This window comes from Chinchilla lanigera, unplaced genomic scaffold (genome assembly GCF_000276665.1).
Source record: "Chinchilla lanigera isolate Chin_1 unplaced genomic scaffold, ChiLan1.0 scaffold00050, whole genome shotgun sequence".
NCBI classification, from domain to species: Eukaryota; Metazoa; Chordata; class Mammalia; order Rodentia; family Chinchillidae; genus Chinchilla; species Chinchilla lanigera.
The window spans coordinates 2,920,008-2,944,250 of NW_004955451.1; the positions used below are offsets into that span (position 1 = coordinate 2,920,008).

Sequence of the window (24,243 nt, forward strand, 5' to 3'; positions counted from 1 at the left end):
TTGCCGCTGAGCTAAATCCCCAGCCCCAGGAAGACTATTGGTATTTAATTCCAAAGTACTACAAGAAAGTTCTAAATAGCAGTCATTTCCTTAGCTATAGCAAAGAACCACTTCTTGGTGTTGCAGAGGGTGACTACAAATTCTCTAAAGTATTAACAAATCAAGAATCTTAATGTGAATAAAACATCAGATCCGAGAGAATTAACAGAAAATAGTTTAGAATCCACAACTGCCATCTTATGGGATCCCTAAACAAAAACTTTTTTTCTGGGAAGATTCAGTTAGCAAATAAATTCTGGTTTTGTGTACCACAGTCTCTGTTACTACTACTCAGCTGATTCTGCAGCACAAAAGCAGACAGGAACAATATATAAATAAATGAAGATGGCTTTATTCCAGTAAGAGTTTATTTACAAAAACAGCTGGCTGACCTGGTCATGGTTTGCCAATACCAGCCTAATACAATAAATGTAAGTTCAGTACCTAGGTCATATCTGCAGACTTGAGCATAAAGCTTGAGTTTAGAAAATGCTTCATTGTTACCATCAGCTGCCTGAGAAAACCATTCTGCTACAATCTTTTCTGATAGTTTCTTTGATGCAGTAGATCCAACTCTCATGATCCCATCCGTCAACAGTCGAGAAATAGGTCTATGTTGACCCAATCGACAGGACTATAAATATGTATTAAAAAAGCAGAATTAATGAATTTATTATGGTATTTGCATATACATTAGAAAATAAAGCACTTAAGTTATTTAAAATCAGATTACTTGTAATTACAATTTGAGATGAAAACATGGGTGAAAACAGACCCATTGGTATTTCTTCTTCCTTTAGAAATCATTCAGTTTCTTTTAAAATCAAACTATAATGAAAACATATTTACACAACAACACTAGGTAACAGCAATACAGCCATTTAGTTTGAAGAATAAAAGCTTACAGAATAATGGAAAAAGTGACCTGGGAGGCAGGGAGGGTAGTCTTTACAAACAGTTGCAGTAGTACACACTTCTAAATCCCAGCTACTTACGAGCCCAAGAGTTTAAGGCCAGCCTGGGGAACACCGAAGGACCCTATAACATCTCACCCAGCCCTCTTTTCTGGTACTGTGGATTGAACCTAGGGCCTTTGCACTGAGCTATATCCTTAGCCTTTCTTTTTTTCTCTCTCTCTCTCTTTTTAACTTTATTTTGCAACATAATCACACTAAGTTGCCCAGGCTGGGCTCAAATCTGCAAACTTGCTGGGATCACAGGTATGCAATACCATGCTAATAAAAACCCCATTAAAAACACAATCATTTTACGTTACACATCTATACCAATTCCTGTACATAGAAATATATAGTCATTTATCAAAAAAATAAAACTTGGTATGTAAATACACTATGTATTTTATACTATATATGCCAGCTCATCCCCTAGTTCTGTGGGTCAGTAATTTTTGCTACAAACTGCCCAATGTCAACAAGTTTGCAAAACTGGATTAGGCTAATTTCAATTTCGTTACTGTAAGACTTTTTTTTTGAGACAGGGTCTTGCTGTGTATTTCAGGCTGGCCTTGAACTCACTATGTAGCCCAGGTTGGCCTCAAACTCCTGCCTCAGCCTCCTGAGAACTTGAATTACACAGGCAAGTGCTGGGATTACAGGCATACACCACCACGCCTGGCTCAAAAGTTGGACTCCTGCCTCCCCGTACTGGGAGTCGAACTCCAACCTTGCACTTGCCAGGCAGGTTTTGTGCTGCTGAGCTATATCCCTAGCCCTACTGTAAGACTTTCAAAACTCTTAGTAACTTAGTATGAATTGTTAACCTCTAAAAGGTAATACACAAGTTTCCCCAGATTTATTTGACTATGGAACTTTCTTCAGGAGGAATTTTCAGTACTTGTGTTTGAAATAACTCCTTGGGCAATGTTTCTTTATAAAAAGATAATGTATAAATAACTTGTAATTAAATGGAAAATTTATATGGAAACTAAACCAGCACAGACTAACACATTCAGATTGTAAAAGAAATCAAAAGGTTGGATATCCACATACTTGTAGCTAAAAAAGGTATAATTGCAGCTTTATGTCTCACGGCATGTATAATTTGTAATTACAGTGCCTAATGACAGATACAGCATGAGAAATACAATGCATAGCAGTTAAGAAGCTGAATGTAGTAGTGTATGCCTCCAGTTACAGCTACTTAGAGGATGAGGCAGGACAATTTTAAATTTGAGGCTAGCTTGGGCAAAATTAGCCAGGTGTGGTCTCAAAATAAAAATTTTCACAAGGCCTGAGGTATAGCTCACTTGCCTACCACACGTAAGGCACTGGGTTCAATCTCTAATACTAAAGAAAAAAAGTCAGAGTTTCAGAACTGAAATAGACCTTAAGTGATACCTAGCATAAATATACATTATGTATCAGGAAAATAAGGGTTAATGTCATTACGTGTGTGGGTTTTTTTTTTTTTTTTTTTTTTTTGAGACAGGGTCTTGCTATGTGATTCAGCCTGGCCTTGAACTCACTGTGTAGCCCAGGCTGACCTCGAACTCATGGTGATCCTCCTGCCTCAGCCTCCCAAGTGCTAGGATTACAGTCATGTGCCAGCTACATGTGATCTTAGAGAATTAGGACTAGAATTTTTATGAACATAATTTTTTCCTATTTAACAATACTACCTTTTTGTTTTAGAAAAGGTTGCTTTGAATGATATATACACCATCAATATTTACCCTCCAATATGGCGCTTTCCACCATGAGCCATGGCATATACAGCTGACAAGAACAGGGTGAAAACTGTTAATTGGGCCGAGGAGATAGCTCAGTGGCACAGTGCCTGCCTGGCAAATGCAAGGTCATAAGTTCAATTCCCAGCACCAAAAAAACCAAACCAAAACAAAACAAAAATACCACTTAATTGGCTGGGTGTTGTGGTGCACGCCTGTAATCCCAGCACTTGGAAGGCTGAGGTAGGAAGACTGCTATGAGTTCAAGTTTGAGAACAGCTTGAACTACATAGACCCTGTCTCAAAAACAAAAACAACCAAGATCATTAATTGGTTTGTATGATAACTAAGTATCTAGTCTGCTGTCATCAGCACTCTGTCCTAATCAGCGGACCTTCCCATTATGTTTTGTACATAACCAAATAAATCATTAGGTAGCATTAAAATGCCACTTCTTTTTAAAACACCTACCTCATATATTGCAGTAAGATCTCTAAAAAAGCTTTTGGCTCCGTGTAACAAAGCTTCATTCTCTGGACATAGTACAACATAGGCTATATCTCTTTGAGATCCATAGGGTTCCAGCATAAGTCTCTCCCAGTAAGGGAGAGCAAATGGAGAAAGCACCAGAAAATCATAATCATAACCCAACAAAAACGTGGGAATTGGCAGTGGTTCTGGAGATTCATCAGTTCCTAAGCAAGAAAGATATTTTAAGAAAACACTTAAAATTAAGCCATGTCTCCTTTGCGGTAAATGTCAAAAGTTAGTGAAGTGATTATTAGTAAAAATATCTTATTAAAGACAAAATATTTAAAGCTAAGTAACTGATACTTTTCCAGAGTTAGAAATTACCTACAACAGGTTTTACAAAACACATTTGATTACCTTAATTTAAATGGAAAATAATTAATTTGAATGGAAAACTTGGAAGTACAACAAGAAAACATGCAAAAGGGTTTTATTTAATTTTAAGAAATTTGGACTGGAAACAGTCTCTCTAATTTTTTTTTCTTCTTTTGGAGACAGGGTCTTGTGCAGTTCAGGTTGGTCTTGAACTCACTATGTAGCCCAGGCTGGCCTCAAACTCATCGCGATCCTCCTGCCTTAGCCTCCCAAGTGGTGGGATTACAGGCGTGTGCCACCAGGCCCGACGAATCTTTCTAATTATAACATAAAACCTACTCATTACAAAATTGAATCTAACTATATAAATATAAATTTGAACCATGAAGAAACACTACAAGCAAAGCTAAAAGATTAACAATTATCAGGAAAAAGTTGGCAATAAATATGACAAAAGGTTAATTTTTTTTCATAGGAAGACCTACAAATCTATGAGAAGCTAGTCAGTAAGATGTGCTAAATGACGTTGTATAGGAGTGAAAAAACTGAACTGTAAATTTAAAAATTTGTTAGGTAGATTCCAGAATAAGTGTTCTTATCACAAAACCTTTTAAAAAACAGAAAATGATCAACTACATTACACAAAAATGGGTAAAACATATAAACAGAGTACAAAATATAGTATCTTCTATATATGCAAAAATTTTCACTATTAGAATAATTTAAAATTAATAATAACAATTACAGCACTTATTATATACTAAGTATTATTTAAAACTTTCTACATGTATTGACTTCATTAATCCTCACCAAAGACATATAAGGCTAAACTTATTTTAGAGATGACAAAATAGGAATCGATAAGTTTCACAACTTGTTCAATAACACGTAAGTAGCAGTAGAGCAGGAAATTTATCCTGATACTCTGTACCATTCAGTCTCTTGAACTGTAACGAAATACTTACTTTTCATTCACCAATTCAGTACCCTACTGGCAAAGGTTTGGGGAAAGAAGCACTTAACTGGCTGATACTGATATTGCAGAGAATACTTAGCAGTATGTATAGGATGATGTATTATTTAAAAATAGTTGTAATGAACCAGGAGTGGTGGTGTACATTTGTAATCTCAGCATCTGTAATCTGAGAGGATGAGGCAAGATGATCTCAAGTTCAACTCCAACCCAAGCAACTCAGCACGACCATGTCTCAAAAAGTAAAACTTATATAAAGGGCTAGGAATGTAGTTCAGTACAAGGCCATGGATTCAATCCCTTGTACCCCGCCAAGAGTAATGAAGAAGATAGAAAACAATCTATCTAAATAGTAAGCTGGTAAGATACATTAACTTATGTAAAAAATAACAGACTACATGTAGCCATCAAGAAAAAGAAAAGGAAAAAGACAGCTGCAAATGTACTGATAGAAACTATCTTCATATTGTTATCTTCAACAAAGTTGCTCAGATTACCAGATATAAGAATACAAGATTGATCAAACCATAGAGATTAAAAAATAAAAACAAAAAAATTAAAAATGATAGTTTCACAATATGTAATATAAGAACCACTGTTAATTCCTATCATTTTGTTCCAAAACCCTGTATCATTTTTATTGTTTTTGCTTGTTTTGTTTTTGTCTGTGTTGTTGGTATTCTGCTACTGTTCTTTTTCTATTTAGTCTCTTTAAACTAGAAAAAAAAAACTGTCTCCAAAACCAGTAAATAAGGTGCAAAAATAAAAATTTACTATCTTAGGTTTTTAAAGAACATAAAAGTTTACACCAAAATATAATTAGCCTTTATTTTCACAGAATATCACTTTTTTCTGACATTTAAATTTGCCATTAATAGAAGGAAAACAGGCAAACCTACTTCTATATATAATGTATTCCAAAACCCTTCGAAGAAATCAAAGACTTCAATGTTAAGAACTATTATTCAAAATACATTTACAGCATCCTCAACTTTCAGAGACATCTTCAACAAATAACTCACTGAGTGGTCTCTTCTACCATAGCTGACCACAAATTTATTACACACTTGAGAGGATTCACTGCTACTCTTCTCAAAACTCGCAAATTTTTGTCTTTGTCCTTATTTTTTTTTAAAATAATGAAGACCCTGGGATCTTTTATTACTAGGATTACCACCTAACCTCCTCTCCCACCCTGATTTACTAGTATGATCCTTTGTTCCTATAAAATCTTACTGAGAAGCTGAATTTGTAAAAACATATCTAAGTAAACTTTTTTCCTTTTGACATGACAACCCAGTAAGTTACACTGGTATGTTGGTTCACACACATACTTTTGTTTGTTCGCAAACAGAAGCATTTGGCAAAATTTTGTTTTTATCTGCGAATTTTGCATCTGATTCAAACATGACCGCAACCATCTTTCCTGCAAGAATACAAACATGGCCATCTTTTCCAGACTCGTGGAACAAATTAAGTTCATAAACCGAGAACCACAAGTTCAAGCTCAGCCTGAGCAACTTAGCATCTTAGCAAGACTCTGTTTAAAATAAAAACTAAAACGACTAGCAATGTAGCTAGCGTGAAGGTCCTGGGCTCAATCCCCAATGCCAAACAACTGAAAATAAATAGATAAGTCAGTCAGTCAGTCAGTCAGTCAGTCAGTCAGTCAGTCACTACATATCCCCATAAATTACTTACCATAAGAGCCTCGGCCAGCTATTTTGTGAAACTGTTGCCAAGTGAGAGGACCTTGAACTCCCCAAGGTCTTACTGTTCTTTTTTTCTGAATAGCATCTTGAAGAACTGGCTGAAGAGAGAGGAGCATTCGAAGAATATCCTGTGAGCACTGCATGCTCGCATCTACGAGCGTTAGAAAAAAAAGTAAGAATTGCTATTGCCAACATAAAATTTTAAAATAATAAGCACATCTAGAGAAGTTTAGCTCTTTATGATCAAGAAGATGAAATATTAGCCGTGTGCAGAGACTGTATAAAGTGATGGAGCATTTGCTTACCATGTATGAAGCACTAGGTTCAACACAGCACCAAAACAAAACAAACAAAAACAAAAACAAAAAATCTCTTCCAGATAACCAAACGACCAAGAAGAGACAATAAAAAAGTCATTGTAACTTTGCCACAAAATGTTATTACCAGGCTGGGCGTGGTGGTGCATGCCTGTAATCCCTGCACTCAGGAGGCTGAGGCAGGAGGACTGATGCGAGTTCGAGGCCAGCCTGTGCTACAGGGTGAGTTCAAGGCCCGCCTGAACTGCATAGCAAGACCCTGTCTCAAAAAGAAAAAAAAGTATTACCTAATTAATTAGTAAATTATGTTTTCTTTTTGCATTTCTTTTGGTTGTTCCTAGTACTTACAGGTATTTTACCAGAAGGAATTCTCCCTCACATAGAAATGGGTTATAAATTGGGCGTGGTGGTACATGTCTGTAATCCTTGCATTCAGGAGGCTGAGGGAGGAGGACTGATGTGAGTTTGAGGCCACCCTGGGTTACAAAGTGAGCTCAAGGTCATCCTGAACTGCACAGTGAGGCCTTGTTTCAAAAAGATAAAAAAAAAGGGGGGGGATGTTATAAATTATGTCCCTTTTTTACCATCACTATAGTAATCAGATAAATAAGACTAGTTACAGTGATTAATTCGGGAAAAATACACTAAGACAAAAATACAAGGCTTGGGATACACTTCAGTAGTAGAACGCTTGCCTATCATTCTTGAGGTCCTGGCTTCAACCCCCAGCACCACAAAAACAAGAAATAAACCAATGTGAAATACAAAACTTGTGCAATAACAGATAAGCCCGCTTAAACTGCTAAAAAGTATTATCCATAGATATTTTATAAACTTAGACTCATAGATTATCAAATTGCTTTATATGCATTTCTGACCAACTATCAGAACATAAGTAAAAGATATTGCTCTTAAGTGTCAAAGGGCTAAAAGAAAAATCTCTAAATAATACTGATATAATTGATCTGGACCCCAGTATGGTATATTTGAACAATCAAATCTGTTTTACCATACATTAAATCATTCAATTTTAATTATCATCATTGCCTGGTTTATTATTGTAGGCATTAATTCCCCATAACTAAATGGTGTACAGAAAAAAATCTAATTCCGAATATAATGTATAACAATTATGCTTAAATAAACTACTATACACATAATAAAGTGCTTTAATCAGAAGTGGTAGGGTCCTGGAATATAGTTCAGTGGCACAGTGCCTGCCTGGCAAGCACAAGGTCTGGTACAAAAAAAAAAAAAGTGATAACAGCTATGTGACACGGACTAATGACTATGAATGAAAAACACAAAACTATCGGATATACACAATTAGAAGTATGTATATCTTTGTGACTACTCACGTAAGAAAGTCTAGGAAGTTATCACTGGCTAAGGCTGGTATTATAATCACAAGAGAGCTTTGACAGCTGCTGATAATACTATAGGAAAAATTTTCTTGAGGGACCTAATAATCTTGTGGGAGGAAAACTCACATGAAAAAGTATAACTGTATATGTTACATATACAATAATTAGAGTAAGTATAAGAGCTAACGAAGAAAAATAAGCTAAGACTAAAGGATAATGACATTTTAGACTGATCATGGAGGAAAGACATACAGATTAACAGAAAATAATTGCACATCCAAAACTCAGACCTCGTATTTATGAAAACTGCTTTTTGATGAAGGTAAGAAGGCAACTTAGTGGGAAAAGACATTCTTTCCAACCACCTCAGACAACTGGAAATCCACATGAAGCTGAACTCATTTATGTACAAAAATAATTCAAAAGGGATGACATACAGAAATGTGGGAGAGGGGCTGGGGATTTAGCTCAGCGGCAAAGCGTCTGCCTGGCAAGCGCAAGGTCGTGAGTTCAGTTCCTGGTACCGGAGAAAAACCAAAAAAAAAAAAAAAAAAAAAACAGAAATGTGGGAGCAAAAAGTATAAACTTAAGGGAAAAGGTAAATTTTCATGATCTAGGGCTAAAGCCTTTTAAAAATATGACATCCAAAAGTACAAGCAACAAGAGAAAAATTAATTTCATCAAAACTACAAATGTAGCAAAAGGTACCATCGAAAAGTTGGGCATGGTTGGCACATGATTAGAATCCCAACACTCTGAGAAGCTCTGGCAGGAGGATCGCAAGTTGGAACTCAACCTGGGCAACTTAATGACTTAGCAAGACCCCGTCCATCCATCCATCTGTCCGTCAATCAATCAATCAATCAATCAATGTAAAAGAATAACTAACACGGGCTGAGGATGTAGCTCAATGCAAAGGCCCTAAGTTCAATTCCCCAGTACAGAGAGGGTGAAAGAGGACTGTGTGAAAAGATGACACCATAAATAAAATACCAAATGTCATATAACAAATCCTATGTCTGAAAAAGGACTTTTATCCAGAATACATAAAAACTTCTAAACACAATAAAAAGAGGGCAAAAAGCTGAATTTTAAAAAGTGGGCAAAGGAGTTATCTTCAAAGAAAACAGAAAAATAGACATTAAGTATATAAAAAGATTCTCAACACCATTGTTTATTAAGAGAAATGAAAATCAAAACCATAATAAATTACATTATACCTATTAAGATGACAATAAAAAATATAAACTGACAAGTGTCGATGAGGATTTGGTAATATTTCCCTCAAATATTGTTGATGGGAATGAATACGGTTAATTAATTCCTCAAAACATTAGAGTTACATGACCCAGCAAGTCTACCTGGGTAATAAAAACAAATGTCCACTCCAGTTTTACACAAAACAAGAAAGAAACTACCAGTCTGGCATGGTGGCACATACCTGTAATCTGAGGCAAGAGAAAAGTAAGGTCTATCTAGCATACCCTGGGCAACTCAGCAAGCTCCTGCCTCAAAATATAAATATATAGAGTCCGCCAAAAAAGTATACACCCTTCAGGAAAAGAAAAATAGTATGATGTTTTTTCAACAGATGGCGTTACCCTCATATGAGGAACCCTAGTGGATGTTGTATACAGCAGAAAACCAACTACACCGCCAGCCCTTAGAGAAGGTGAAAACGCACGTGCAGCAATCTCAATGACCAACATTACCCAAGCAACGATTTGCTGTACTAATAAATGTCTGGAAGCTAACAGCCACCACTTGGAGTACCTCTTATAACTGTACAGGTCAAAGGTAACTTGTATTAATCTCATGATGTCTCAATAAATTTAGTATTAAAATATTTATACAAGTTTTTCTTTTCCTGAAGTGTACATACATTTTTTTTTTTTTTTTTTTGGTGGATTCTGTATTACTGATCTGGGCATAGTGGCACATGCTTGCAATCCTAGCACTCCGGGAGGCTGAAAGAGGAGCAGAAAATCTTAACACAGCCTGGGCAATTTGGCCATCTAGCAAGAGCTTTTCTCAAAATAAAATATAAAATTTAAAAGGGGTGGGGATGTAGCTCAATGTGAAAGCCCTATGTTCCATGCATATATATAATATAATCTGAGACTTAAGTCTTTCTTCACCCCAAATTACTACTACTGAATTTATCTGTTACAAGTATCATTTTCAGAATTTATGTAACATTCTATCTGTACAACTATAATTATGTATTTTAATCAATAGGCATTTGGATTATTTTCACTTTCCATTATAGTTTTAGCTCTCTAGGAATTTAAAACAATTTAAGGTGGAATATCTTCATAACACGCCACTGTTTTGCACTGATCCAAAAATGATTGAATTTAGCAAGTGACACAAGACCAAATAAAGTTACTATGCTTAATGTGGATTAATTCATTAGATCTTAACAGTGCAACGTAATTCCAATGCTAACTAGCTTTATTTCATTAATACAAATGAAGACACCAAGATGTTAAGTCAATTTGTCCAATACCATACTGCTAGTGAGTAGAAGAACTCAGTTCCTACCCTATTTGATTTTAGAAGGTCTGGAAGAAAAATGTGAAAAGTTTGTTTCTCTTCTCCTTTTTGAGAAAGGGTCTCGCTATGTGTCTCAGGCTTACTTCAAACTTGAAATCATCCTGCATCAGCCTCCAGAGGACTGGCATTACAGGTGTGCACCACCACACTCAGCTTGAGAATTTGTGTTTCTAACAAGTTCCCAGGGGATGTTTGAACCAGCTAGTCTGAGAAACTAGATTTTCAAAACCACCATTCTATAAATTAGAATTTACTCTATAAATTAATTTTCATTCTCTCATTAGTCAAGCATTATTTCCCTCATCATTAATTATAAAAGCAGTCACAGGAAAATTTTCACTTCACTCTTCTACAAAGAAACTATTCCTTTCCTTCTTGCTATAGGAGCATGTTCCTATCTAACTAGCCCTCTATTTCTACAATGGAGTCTATTACCTCCCACTTATAATGGTTTTGCTCTTACATTATCTTATGTGTTAATATTCCTTATGGAATAAAGTGGGGATGTAAAAAGGGATGTCAGCCAAAGTTCAGATAGAAGGGATAAGTTTTAGAGATCTACTGGACAGCATGGTGAAAACAGTTAATAATAATAATATATCCTATATTTCAAAAGCCCTTAAAGAGTGGATTTTAAGCTGTACTTGGTAGCACACACCTGCAATCCCAGCACTGTGGAGACAGAGGTAAAAGGATCACCATTTAGCAACTAAGCAAGACCCTGCTTCAATATTTCAGTACGAAGATTGACCTTTTTATTTATTTATTTTTTTTGGTCTTTTTGAGACAGGGTCTTGCTATGCAGTTCAGGCTGGCCTGGAGCTCACTTTGTAGCCCAGGATGGCCTCAAACTCACAAATGATCCTCCTGCCTCAGCCTCCTGAGTGCCGAGATTACAGGCGTGTGCCACCACTCCCGGCTAAAGATTGACCTTAGGTTCAACCTCCAGTATTGCTTAAAAAAAAAAAAAAAAAAGATTTTTAAATGCACTCCCCATAAAAAGTAAGTAGGTAGAGATGATTAATCTAGCTTGATTTAATCTTCTGCTAAGTACACATAAATCAAAACATCACAATACTTAAATACATATAATTATTATTTGGCTATTTAAAATTTTTCTCTAAATAGGGTCATTCTCAGTGTACCTTTAAACTACAACTCTCTTTGAAGACTACCATCTAATTTCTCTGCTATTTATGACAAAATGTCCCCAAAGAGTTTAAATTTGCTTCTCATCCTGTTCTCTCCGAAGTCCACTATGATCAGACTGAAATTTCTTGTCAAGACTGCCATCAATCTCCATGTAGTCAGATGTAATGGTCCTGTTGGTTTTATCTAATATATCATAATATTTTTGTTTGTTTTGAGACAGGTTTTCACTATGTAGTTTAGGCTGGCTTTGAACTCACTACATAGTCCAGGGTGGCCTTAAACTCACTGCAATCCTCCTGCTTCAGCCCTGCAAGTGTTCAGATTACAGGTGTGTGCCACCACAATCGGCTATCACAATATTTGGGACAGATGAATCACTCTCTTTCTTTAATACTTCTCATACTTTAGTTTCTAGGACACTACACTCTCTTGCTTTTCTTTCTACCTCCTTCTCAGTTTCCTTATCTGGATCCTCCTCCTCTTTTGTACCTTTGAATGTCAGCTCCATTCCTGGATTCCTCTATCAGTCACTCTTATTTCATTCAGCTGCATATTTTTGGGTTTTCTGGGTGGGGAGTACTGTACAATTTTTAATACTGGTAAGTCACACACATACAAAATGATTATTCTCCAGACCCAATTACTCCCTTGAATTTAAAGCTCCTATTTCCAAATGTATAGTTAGCTGCTCCCCCAGTGTTTCCTCTTCTATAGTTAGCACCACCACTCTTCTAGCTGCTCAAGCTACTCTGATGGCTACAGCCAATCTTTCAGATGCTACTTCCTGAACGTACCTGGAATCTTATCATCACTACTGTACTGCTTCTGACTGTGATCCAACAGTTATCATCTTTCATCTGGACTACTGCAACTGCCTCCCAACTAATCTATTTGCCTCTACTCTTATATTCACCACCGCCAATCCCCAAACTATGCTTCATATAATTGCCAGCGATCTTTTAAAAAATAAACAGAAAAAAGGATCATGTAACTTCCCTGCTCAAAACTGCTCAACAGCTTTCCATCACCATTCAGAATGCACTACAAAGGCATTGTATGGTCTGTAAAACCATACATGATTTTGGTGCTTGAACACATCTCAGGTTTCATACCAGTTCACCCATCATCAGCTACACCCCAGCACGCCTCCCTCACGTTCCCAAACATATGAAGCACGCTATTCCCTCACGCTTTTTGTACCTTGTATTGCTTGTAACACACTTCCCTTAGTTAACCACCTAGCTCACATTCTCCCACTCAATGCAGGACAGAAGTTTTTGCTTAAATGTTTTCTTTCTCTGACCATACAGCTAACAAGCACAATTTCTTTCTCCTCTTTTGCCCTCCTTAGCCATTCCCCCACTACCCTTCTGTACTGAGGAATGAACCCAGGGCCTTCTCTGTGCACTGAGCTATATTCCCAATCTTATACCCTCCCCGCTTTTTAAAAATCTGAGACAGGGTCTCACCTAATTATCACTAGTTGTCCAGACTGGGTTCCAACTTGTAATCCTCAGCTTCCCAGAGAGCTGAGATTACAAAGGGTGCCTCCACACCTATATTTGCTTAGTTTTCTTCAAAGCCCTTGTCTCTATTATGTAATTACTTGTTTTTTTGTGTGTGTGTGTGTGTGTGTGTGTGTGTGTGTGTTGCTGTCTCTTCCATTAAATTACAGGCCCTAAAAGGGCAAGGAATATGGGAATATGTCTGCTGTGTTCAACAGTGATCCTAGATCAGTTCCAAACACTTCTAAGGTACTCAATAAATATGTAGTGAAAGACTGCTGAATAAAGCAGACAACCAGTAATTTTCTGCTAATTAACATGTATGAAGTACTTTTTATATTCCCATATAATTATAGATTTTCAGTAATAGTACTTTTATTGGTGAAATTAAACTAAACAGCTTAGATATCCCTCTAAAAATTCTAAGTCCAAGTTTAAGAGTCTCTATTAGCTGCACAGAAGTAGCTTTTGAATACTTCTCCCCTAAGACAGAAAAGCAATTACACAATGCAAAGAAAATAAAACTTATTTCATTAACATACTTACCATTTCGTTTAGACCAGGGATGTAAGCATGAGCTTTTCACAAGTGCTTCATCAACTTTTCCCCCTGACATATTATCCATGAACTGACGCCCATGTTCTAATGCAAGATAGCAGTCATTGCAACAGTCCCGCTCTTCGACTCGTACCCAATTGCTAATTACACCAATTTTGGGGAAAGGATCTTGGTCTGATGCTCCAAAGGGTGAAAATAAATTAGTACACTGATCTTGTAGCAATAATATCAATTCATCAGGCAATTTTTCTGATTCCTTTAGACCTCCATTAATATGTTCAGCAGAGGTAGCCCTGAGAGCTTCAAAACGTTTTTCTGCTTCTTTGCCAAAGTCTGTGTTGCGTCCTATGATATCTAGTTCATCTTCAAGAAATAATCCTGAATTGTTTCCAAATTTTCTGTTCATGACAGCACTGAAACCACAGGTACACCTATACTGTGCTTCCTGCGTTGGATCTGGAATGTAAACTCCAACATCGGCACCCTTGATATTCATGTTGCAGACACAGATACAGCAACTATCAAAGTTACAGTCTTTAAACAAATTCATAACTGATTCTGAAAGGATGAGGTTTACATAAAGACTGTGTGCTTCAGGGATGGAAGGAACAGTTGCAGGTTCAACAGAATTAAGGGGTCTGCATGTAGATGGGGTGGAGGCTGGTGAATACAGGTCTGAGTTTTCATACTTGACTGAACCTTGAGCACTAGCAGGTCCACCAGCTCCACGAGGAGTTCGAGGAGTCCTTGGAGTCCTTGGAGTTGGAAACCTAGGGGTGGATGGAGAAGGAAGAATTCCTGCTCCACTGTTACTAGGAGGAGCGCTGCTAGGAGGCATCCCAAAAGAAGTATGGGTTTGAGGAGTATAAGCAGGTCCATATTCTTGATCCATATTACTTGCATCACTATTGTTGCCAAGGTAAGAAAGAAAATCAAATACATACATAAAGAAACACATTAATAATGTGAAACACAAACAAAAAAGTCCCAAACATTTTTTCAGTTACATTAAAAATTGTGATAAGTATAACTAAGACATTTCTGGCTGCTATGTCTACTCTGGTGACTGTTGCAGACTAAGGATCAATCAATCAACTAGCTCCATTTTTTTTCCCACTTAGTACTAGGGATTGAACATAGGGATACTCTACCACTGAGCTGTATCCTTTGAGTCCTTTCTTTGTTAAAACAGACAGAGTCTGTTAAGTTAAGTTGTCCAGGATGGCCCTGAGCTGATTCTTCTGCCTCAACCTCCCAAGTAGCTGGAATTATAGCCATGTGCCACTAAGCCCAGCTTTTGTTCCAGAATCATAAATGAGATCCATATCCACACTAGACATATGCATTTACTATCTATAAAACTTTTTTTGGTACCAGGAATCAAACTCGGGACCTTGCACTGGCCAGGCAGGCACTTGTACTGCTGAGTTATATCCCCGGCCCTATAAATTTTTTATACTATGAATATTCACATTTCATTCAGATTCTATTGAGTATAAAAATTTGATTTCAGAGCTGTTCATCTGTAAAAAACAAACAGTAGTAATTTTAAGATGTTACCAACTGTAAAAAAAAAAAGTTACCAACTGTAAGAAACCCCAAGCACAGAGATTTCAGAGATGTTAAAATGTGAAAAGTATGAGAAACATGACATGCATACAAATGGGAATGATTTAGATTCACAAACCAAAAGGAAAAGTGCTTCTGAAGTCCAATAGACAAAAGCATAGTGGTCGTACCATTTCTAACAGTTTATTTGTCACTGATAACATTTTATAATCAAACACCATTTTAAAAGTTTTCAAAAACTAATCTTCTTTTCCCAGCACAGTAGGTACTTCCATGGAAAAAAAAAAATTAAACCTAGACAAGGATTTATATACAATAAAAACACAAACCATACCCTTCTTTGATGAATGGCATTGTAGACCCTGAAGGAAGCAATTCCAATTTTCCAACACTCCAACTCTGGCGGTAAATACAATCTTCTGGCAATTTGATAGGGGGCAGACATTGGCTTGGTAGAGATTTTAAAGGTGCAAACATGGAACATCCCACTAGAACTTGACAATTTTCAGGCTTATAGACATAAGAAAAATCCTACAATATAAAGAGCATGGATTTTCAGCGTATTACCTGCCAAAGGCAAAAAAGAAACAAAAAACCCAAACTAATTGTGTCCTTTTTTTCTATTTAAATAGAGGAAAATGTAAATATTATTCTATTCTTAAATGCGTTCTTAGTCACCACAATAGTCCTCTAATCTGTTAGCTACAAAACTAGAATCACTATGAAAGGATTTTTTAACATAGAAACAAACAAGTTTATAAGAAAATACAGGAAGTGAATGATTTTTCTAGAAAAATGAAATACTTACTTTAATTTCAGAAGGTTTTGGGCTACAGAATCCCTCATCAACTTCAATTTTGAACTGTGCTCCTATACTAGAACTATTTCCTTCTAGAACAGTTCCTCCAGGTGTAGTATCCATACTACCATAGTCTTTATTATTCATATTCATTGGGGAAAATCCCATAATATGTTGTTCCAATGATGGTGGTGTAGGATACATTTTATGAAGATCTGCAGTGCCTATATTTAATAAAACATATTTTAAAGTAAGACTAAAAAGAGGTGAATCTATGTTTAAAACAAAGGGAGTGGGAATTTGTTCAGATTTAAAGTTTGCAATTTAACTGCAGCACAGATTTTGAGAAGCTTACTTATACAAGATAACGGATCCAGATTTCCTGTCTTTGATTCTTTGCAGTTGGCTTTATCGTCTGATCCAGTCGCTGATTTTTTAGATCCAGGCTATTTTAAAAAAGCACATATTTATATGAAATCAAATGTGATCTCAAAGTAGTAATCATTCAGATGTAACTTAAAATTAAATCCCATTCAACAAAAGTGGTATTTTGAATCTGTGACAGAGTCAAATACATACTAGATATACTTTAAAGATATAAAATAAATTCTAGGCAATCACTGAAGATTTTTTTTTTGTTTTGTTTTTTTGTTTTTGTTTTTTTTTTGGTTTTTCTCCGGTACCGGGAACCGAACTCACGACCTTGCGCTTGCCAGGCAGGCGCTTTTGCTGCTGAGCTAAATCCCCAGCCCCTGAAGATTTTTAATATGCCTTCCAATTGACAGAGGAAAAAGTCTACCCCTCTGAAATGATCAATACTTCTGTAACACAGAATAACCAGTAACATAAAAGCTATTAAAAAAATAAGAACTGATAAACTAACATGAGAGTTGATTCTTAATAAAGATTCTCATAAAGCATTTGTCCCATTAAGTAGACCTCATAACAAAGCAACAAGGTCCCTAATGGAAAATAAATTTTAATATGCTGAACAAACCAAATTTTAGCATCTTCGATTTATCACTAATGTTTTTAGAGCTGACAATATTTGTTCCACATCTTCTGTATAGACTAAGTTCTGACTACAACCTTTTTACCTTAAAGAACCACAGCTCAGATATGAATGGCATCAAAGTATAGACGGATCAAAGTGCTGAAAGATATATTCATTCACCTACTGAGCAGTGTCCTAATAAATACTACATTAGTTTATAAATAGCTACATCTGTGACATACATGTGTATATACATATACAGACACACACATAAATAGACATACACATACATGTATATATTTTGATAGCATATATTATACAGGATAAGAAAGACCAAACATGCCATAGTTTACAAGCAACTTTTATACAGATAAAAAAGGCATTCTGTTTATGTTAATGTGAAACTCAATTCATTAAGTTGCTAGAGACTTGATATTTTAGTGAATCTTTTTTTTTCTTTTCTTTTTCTTTTTGAGACAGGGTCTCACTATGCAACTCAGGCTGGTCTTGAAAGCACTTTGTAGCCCAGACTGGCCTGGAACTCACAATGATCCTCCTGTCTCAACCTCCCGAGTGCTGGGACTACAGGAGTGCACCACCACATCCGGCCCTCTAGTGAATCTTTTTTATTTTATTTTATTTTATTTTATTTTATTTTATTTTTGGGGGGGTGTTTTTTCCAGTACCGGGAATCGAACTCACAACCTTGCGCTTGCCAGGCAGGCGCTGTGCCGCTGAGCTAAATCCCCAGCCCCGTGAATCTTATTTTAAACTTCAACTTCTTTTCTCTTTACCTTTCTCGACAAACCAGTGTTAAAAGTTAAATATTCTTTTTTAATTCTTTCAATGTTAAGGTATGTATCTGTCATATAATAATAGAGGAGTGTCAAATTCTAACGCAGTGGTCTTCCTTAAGAAACTGACAAGGCATATATATTTAATGTTAACTAATATATTCTCTACATGAGGTATTTCCAGTCATTTCTCAACTAGTACATCAAAAAATAGAAAACTTACTGTTTCCTAAGGACTTAATAAAAAAAGAACACATGGTAGAGCTCAAACTAAGCTTCCTCAGTGTGTCCTTCAAACACATACAAAAGGATAAAAAGCCACTTCAAAGTTTACTTAGGAAACTATATCAAAATGAGATTAAATTTTCAAAAAAAAAAAATCAGTATTTTATAATATTTCCTATTGTTTGGAGCTCAAACCATATTTAAATCATAAGTCACTTCCAAAACATAAAGAACTTATTTTAAAAAATCAAGGAAAACAAATTTAATCTAAATTATTAATGGGATACTCACTGTTAGTTCATCTTCATCAGAATTGAAGAGATTATCAAGATCAGTATAAGAGACAGCCAAGTCTGAGTCATATATCAAACTGGTTGATGGAGGACGGGCATGACTACTAGGACGTGGAGCATCTATATACGTCAGTCAGAAAAATGAAATAAAACTTCAACTAATGACCAAATATTTTATTTTTATTTATGGACTATTTATAAAACTTATGTTGTAAGGTTATGCAACAAGAAACTGCAATTTCTTATTTAAAATATAAATGGGAAAATATATATATAAAATAGGGGAGTTGTTCAATGTACATGTAATTATACAAGACAAGTTCTAGATATCTGCTATATATCAAAGTACCTATACATAACAATATAGTATTACACTCCAATATTTGTTAGGACGATAGATCTCATGTTGTGTTGTCTTTCCACGTGTGTGAGCGTGCACATGGTTACTAGACGATGGGAAAGGTGGAAGATGGACAGCTAGAGGGGTAACAGGTGATACCAAAACAGAATTAAATGAGTAAGTTCTAGTGTTTACACCCACAGTGGAATGACTACAGTTCACAATAAGCTAGTACATATTTTATGAGGAACAAGAAGAGAAGAGCTTGAAGGCTCCAGACATGATACGATGGAATTACTAATTATGCTGATTTGAACAGTAAAGGTGGTATACATGTACTGAAATAAATCATACCCCCAGATATGCACACCTGTTACAATTAAAAGAAAGAACACATACATTTTTCTATTTTGTTTAAATGTAAAGGAAGCATAGCACAGTAAGAGTTCTAGTTCTTCAGCTGGATGATTAATTTGAATCCCAGCTCCACCACCAACAGTATGATCCTTGGCATATTGCTTAACCTCTCTGTTCTTCAATAATAGCATGTACCAAGAATTCAATGTGATGGAATAAAGGGAAAGGAACCACTTTGCCTGGAACCACGAAAGTTCTTGATAAATATTACCTTACTTATTTAAGCTTTGTTTCAATACTAGAATTTTACCCCTGCTGCCAACTAGTAGATCACAGAATAGAAAAATTACTGTTTCCTAAGGACTTAATAAAAAAAAGAACACATGGTAGAGCTCAAACTAAGCTTCCTCAGTGTGTCCTTCAAACATATACAGAAGCATAAAAAGCCACTTCAAAATTTACATAGGAAATTATATCAAGATGAGATTAAATTTTCAAAAAAAAAAATCAATTAATATTTTATAACACTTCCTATTGTTTGGACCTAAAATCATATTTAAATCATAAATCACTTCTAAACATAAAGAACTTATTTTAAAAAATCAAGGAAAACAAACAATCTAAATTATTAATGGGATCCATCCATCTCAAATACAATGTTGACTTTTTTCTTTCTAGTACTACTCCCTTTATTTAAAAAAAACTTTTTATTAATACATGTCAAGGATGAACGGTAATGCACTGATAATACAGATCATATTTTCTTTTGGAGGGAAGAAACATGATCTCTCACAAAAGAAAAACAAAACAATTCACGCATTAATCTCCGTATGTCAGCAGACTTGATACAGCCTCCACTTTCAGAAAGGTAAGACACTTTCCCAGTATAGATGCATGTCAGTTCTAAAGATTCATTAGAGAAACAGTTTTGAAATGTTAAAGAGTATGTAAAAATCATCTAGGGTAGTTATTAAAAACCAAAGTTCCACTTAAGATGCTATGCATGTGGTACATGGTCCACATTCTGAGAATGCTGTATCACAGGCCCGAGGAAGGAATCACACACTTTGTACATCATAGATAGGAAAACAGCCCGAAGAACCCAATTTTCTTTTTATTTTTGAGATAGGTTCTCACTACATAGCTCCAATTGGCCTACAGCTCATGATCCTCCTGCCTCAGCCTCCAAGTACAGGTATTACAGGCATGCACTAGCACACCCAGACAAGAACGTGTGTGTGTGTGTGTGTGTGTGTGTGTGTGTGTGTGTGTGTGTGTGTGTGAGAGAGAGAGAGAGAGAGAGAGAGAATGGCTAAATCAAGCTGTTTAATATATGCAGTGCCTCACACACTTAATGTTTTTATACTGAAAACACTTAGTATCTACTCGCGGCAATTTTCAGATATACAATACGGACTGTCCCTAACTTAAAAAGTTCAATTTAGAAGTTTTAACTTTACGACAGGATGAAATCCATTTATATTCAGTACAAAACCATCAAACTTTGAATTTGATCCTTTCCTGGGCTCGTGATATGTGGCACAATATTCTTACAATGCTGAGCAGGGACAGCACAATGCAGCTCCCAGTCAGCCGTACAATGAGGAGGAACAACTGAAATTCTCTACAGTGTACCGCTGCCGATATTTAGCAGATATAAATCTTGAAAAGACTACGTGACAGTCATAATTTCATTAAAAATTAAGTTTAGAGCTAGATAATTTTGCTTAATTATAGGTTAATGTAAGTGTTCTGAGGACATTTAAGGTAATCTAGGCTAAGCAACTATTTGGTAGGTACGATCAAATGTAGTTTTGACACGCACTATTTCAAATTATGATGATTTTAACTTATGATGCTCCCCCATCATAAGATATCGCAGACACTAAGATATATAAGGAATCTCTTGAATTTATTCATTTTAACTGAAACTTTGTGCCCTTTAACCAACCTCTCTCCAATCCCCTACCCCTCAGCCTCTGGTAGCCAACATTTGATTCTCTGCTTTTGAGATGTACTCCCTCCCTTCCTCCTTCCATCTTTTCCTCTTTGTTCCCTCCTTCCTTTCTTACTTTCTCTTTTTTCTTTTTTTTTGTAGTTAGGGATTGAACCCAGGGCATTGGGAATGCGAAGGAGTGCTCCTTTGCTGAGTTATAGCCACAGTCCTATGTGCCATACTTTTTTTTTTTAAATATACTTTTTAAGATTCTATATACAAGAGATCGTTCCCTTGTATATAGAATTTCTGTGCCTGGCTTATTTCACTTAACATAATAATGTTCTCCAAGTTTACTCCTGTTCCCACAAATTATTTCCTTCCATCCATCCATCTCAAATATAATGTTTACTTCTTTCTTTCTTTCTTTCTAGTACTACTCCCTTTATTTTTAAAAACTTTTTTATTAATACATGTCAAGGATGAATGGTAATGCACTGATGATACAGGTCATATTTTCTTTATCCATACATCTCTTGATGGACCCTTAGGGTGATTCCGTACCTTGGGTACTGGGAATAATTACAAAATGAACACAGGTGTGCAGATAATTAGTTATCAACACACTGATTTCCTACCCTTTGAATATATACCCAGTAGTGAGACTTTCAGATCATATGGGTTCCATCTCTAAATTTTTTAGAAAACTCCATAGTAATTATTAAAAATCATAATGATTAGACTAATCATTTACATTGCTACCAATATTGTACACATCCTTGTACTGCATACTCCCCATCCTTGACAACACTTATTATCTTTTGTCTTTTTGGTAAAAGTCACTTAAACAGGTGTGAGGTGATATTTCATGGTGGTTTTAATTTGCATTTTCCTGATGATTAGTAATGTGCAATATTTTTCATATGCCTGTTGGTCATTGTATGTCTTCCTCTGAGAAAAGTGTAATCAGGTCCTTTGCTTATTTTTTTAATCAGCTAGTCTTTTTTCTATTGAGATGTTTGAAGTCCTTTAATTTTGGATATTAATCCTTTATTTAAAAAAAAGGACAAAAAGTGCCAACAATTGAAAAATGGATTTCTATCACCTGAACTGTTTCTGCTCCCCACAAAAGATAAACAATACATCCATCTATCCATCCAACAAAACATACAAATTATGCAAAAAAGAATATTAGAAGTTCACCGATATCAGATGAGTTTATAGTAACAATTCTGAAATGCATTAACTTTGATTAGGAAATGAAAGTGTTACCTTGCTTAATAGAGGGACTAAATAATGACATAGCATCTTCTTCATGTGATAAGACTGTAACACTAGATGTCCCATCTTCTACCTGCAAACAATATATTACATAGTAGGCTAAAATATATAATTTAGCAAAAACAAAATCTAGCAACTTTTGAGTCATGTATCAAGCAGTCTGCTAAATGTTCTATGTATAGTATTACTGATTTTTTTTTTTTTTTTGGTTTTTCTCCGGTACCGGGAACCGAACTCACGACCTTGCGCTTGCCAGGCAGGCGCTTTTGCCGCTGAGCTAAATCCCCAGCCCCAGTATTACTGATTTTTGTAGTGCTGAAGCAGGTAGTTTGCTCATAGGAGATAGATTGAGATTCAGATAGATTCTAAAGAATCTGCCCAGGAATCATGGCTACTAGTGGGAGCAGGAGTTTTAACCTACACCTGTAAAATTTCAAAAGTCTGTGTTCTTTCTATTATATCTGCAGCCTTCCAGCTACTACTGTTTTCATATTTATAAAAGGACAAAAGTTTAAGTATCTGGCACATAGTAGAGGTAAGTAAAATTTTGTGAAATGTATTCTTTACACAAAACATAGTATTGGGTCATTTCCATAATTTTAATGTTCAATTTTCATATTTTGTATCTAAGGCAAAAGTCTAACACTATATATTATATACTTTTTTTTCCTTTTTTTCTCTTGATACTGAGGATTGAATCAAAGGAGTATAAAGCTGCATTTTAAAAGCTCCCCTTTTAAAAAAAATTTGATATAAGGTCTTGCTGTCCAAGCTGCCCTTGAACTTGCAATCCTCCTGCCTCAATCTTTTATATGCCTTTTTATCTTTTTGAGATAGGATCTCAGCTACATTGTCTAGGCCAGCTTCAAACTTGCAATCCTCTGGCCTCAGCATCACAAGTAGCAGGTATTACAGGTGTGCAATAACATGTCAGGCTCTCTTTCTTAGAAGACCTTCAAATACTTGACTTTTAAAATTTTAATCAGATAAATGTTTTTATGCCCCAAATTTCATTAATGTAAACTTTTACTTTTAGGGACACTTTAAGTTCCTAAACAATTATTCAAAAATATTGTGAAATTGTTTAATTCAGTGGAATACATTTTATCTTTGAAAACTGGTAACTGGACTCAGGACCTCACACTTGCAGGAAGGCATTGTGCCACTGAGCATATTATATCCGTGGCCCCACTTTTATTTTTAAACTCAGTGACAAAACAATCTGCCTAAATGTCCTGATTTCAATTATGACAGAAGTTAAACCAGGTGTGGTGGCACACACCTGTAACCCCAGCACTCAGGAGGCTGAGGCAGGAGGATCATTGTGAGTTCCAGACCAGCCTGGGCTGCAAAGTGAGCTCAAGGCCAGCCTGAACTGCATAGTGAGACCCTGTCACAAAAAGACAAAAAAACAAAACAAAAAACAAAAAAACAAAAAAACCCCCACAAGTTAATACTTTTTATCCAATTCAGAAACATTAAAACAAAGATCTTTTCGTAAGACTAGCCATAAGGTGTACCACGTGCCTGATTTAACCTACTGAAAAATAGACACTTCTAAATTAAAAAGATTAACTCTACGCTGAGAGTGGAAAAAAATGAGTGGTACTAAGCACACAGCTACCGGCAGACAGTGCCACAAAATTATCAGTGATCTTCTGATGTATTGTGATTTCTCTTACCTTATGTTTTTTTCCAGGTTCTCTCTCACTATTTTGTCTATCTTTTTTGTCAGGAAAAAGGAATTCTTCATCTCCTTCAACAAATGCATATGGATCAATTTTAGGTTCTTGTTCTGCATCAGATGCTATTGCTGAAATATACTGGTTTTTAATTTGATATTGCTGTATTAATTCATCAGAAACTTTTAAAGGTTTCTTACACTGCACCATTAACCTGCATAAAAAATAAAATTAGAAAATTAATTATACTTACCTAGAAAAGCAA

The 24,243-nt window shown here is 35.7% G+C and overlaps 1 protein-coding gene across 1 annotated transcript in view; it reads right to left on the minus strand.

Moving 5' to 3' along the window:
• Med13 (mediator complex subunit 13) overlaps positions 1 to 24,243 on the minus strand; it is a gene marked incomplete at its 5' end in the record, with an annotated part of 116,648 nt that overhangs the window by 28,425 nt on the left and 63,980 nt on the right. The window contains 10 exon segments of the mRNA XM_013519377.1: positions 484 to 673; positions 3,197 to 3,420; positions 6,246 to 6,407; positions 13,697 to 14,613; positions 15,612 to 15,808; positions 16,086 to 16,300; positions 16,432 to 16,522; positions 18,381 to 18,502; positions 22,288 to 22,369; positions 23,979 to 24,192. Coding sequence (XP_013374831.1) covers positions 484 to 673; positions 3,197 to 3,420; positions 6,246 to 6,407; positions 13,697 to 14,613; positions 15,612 to 15,808; positions 16,086 to 16,300; positions 16,432 to 16,522; positions 18,381 to 18,502; positions 22,288 to 22,369; positions 23,979 to 24,192 — 2,414 coding nt within the window.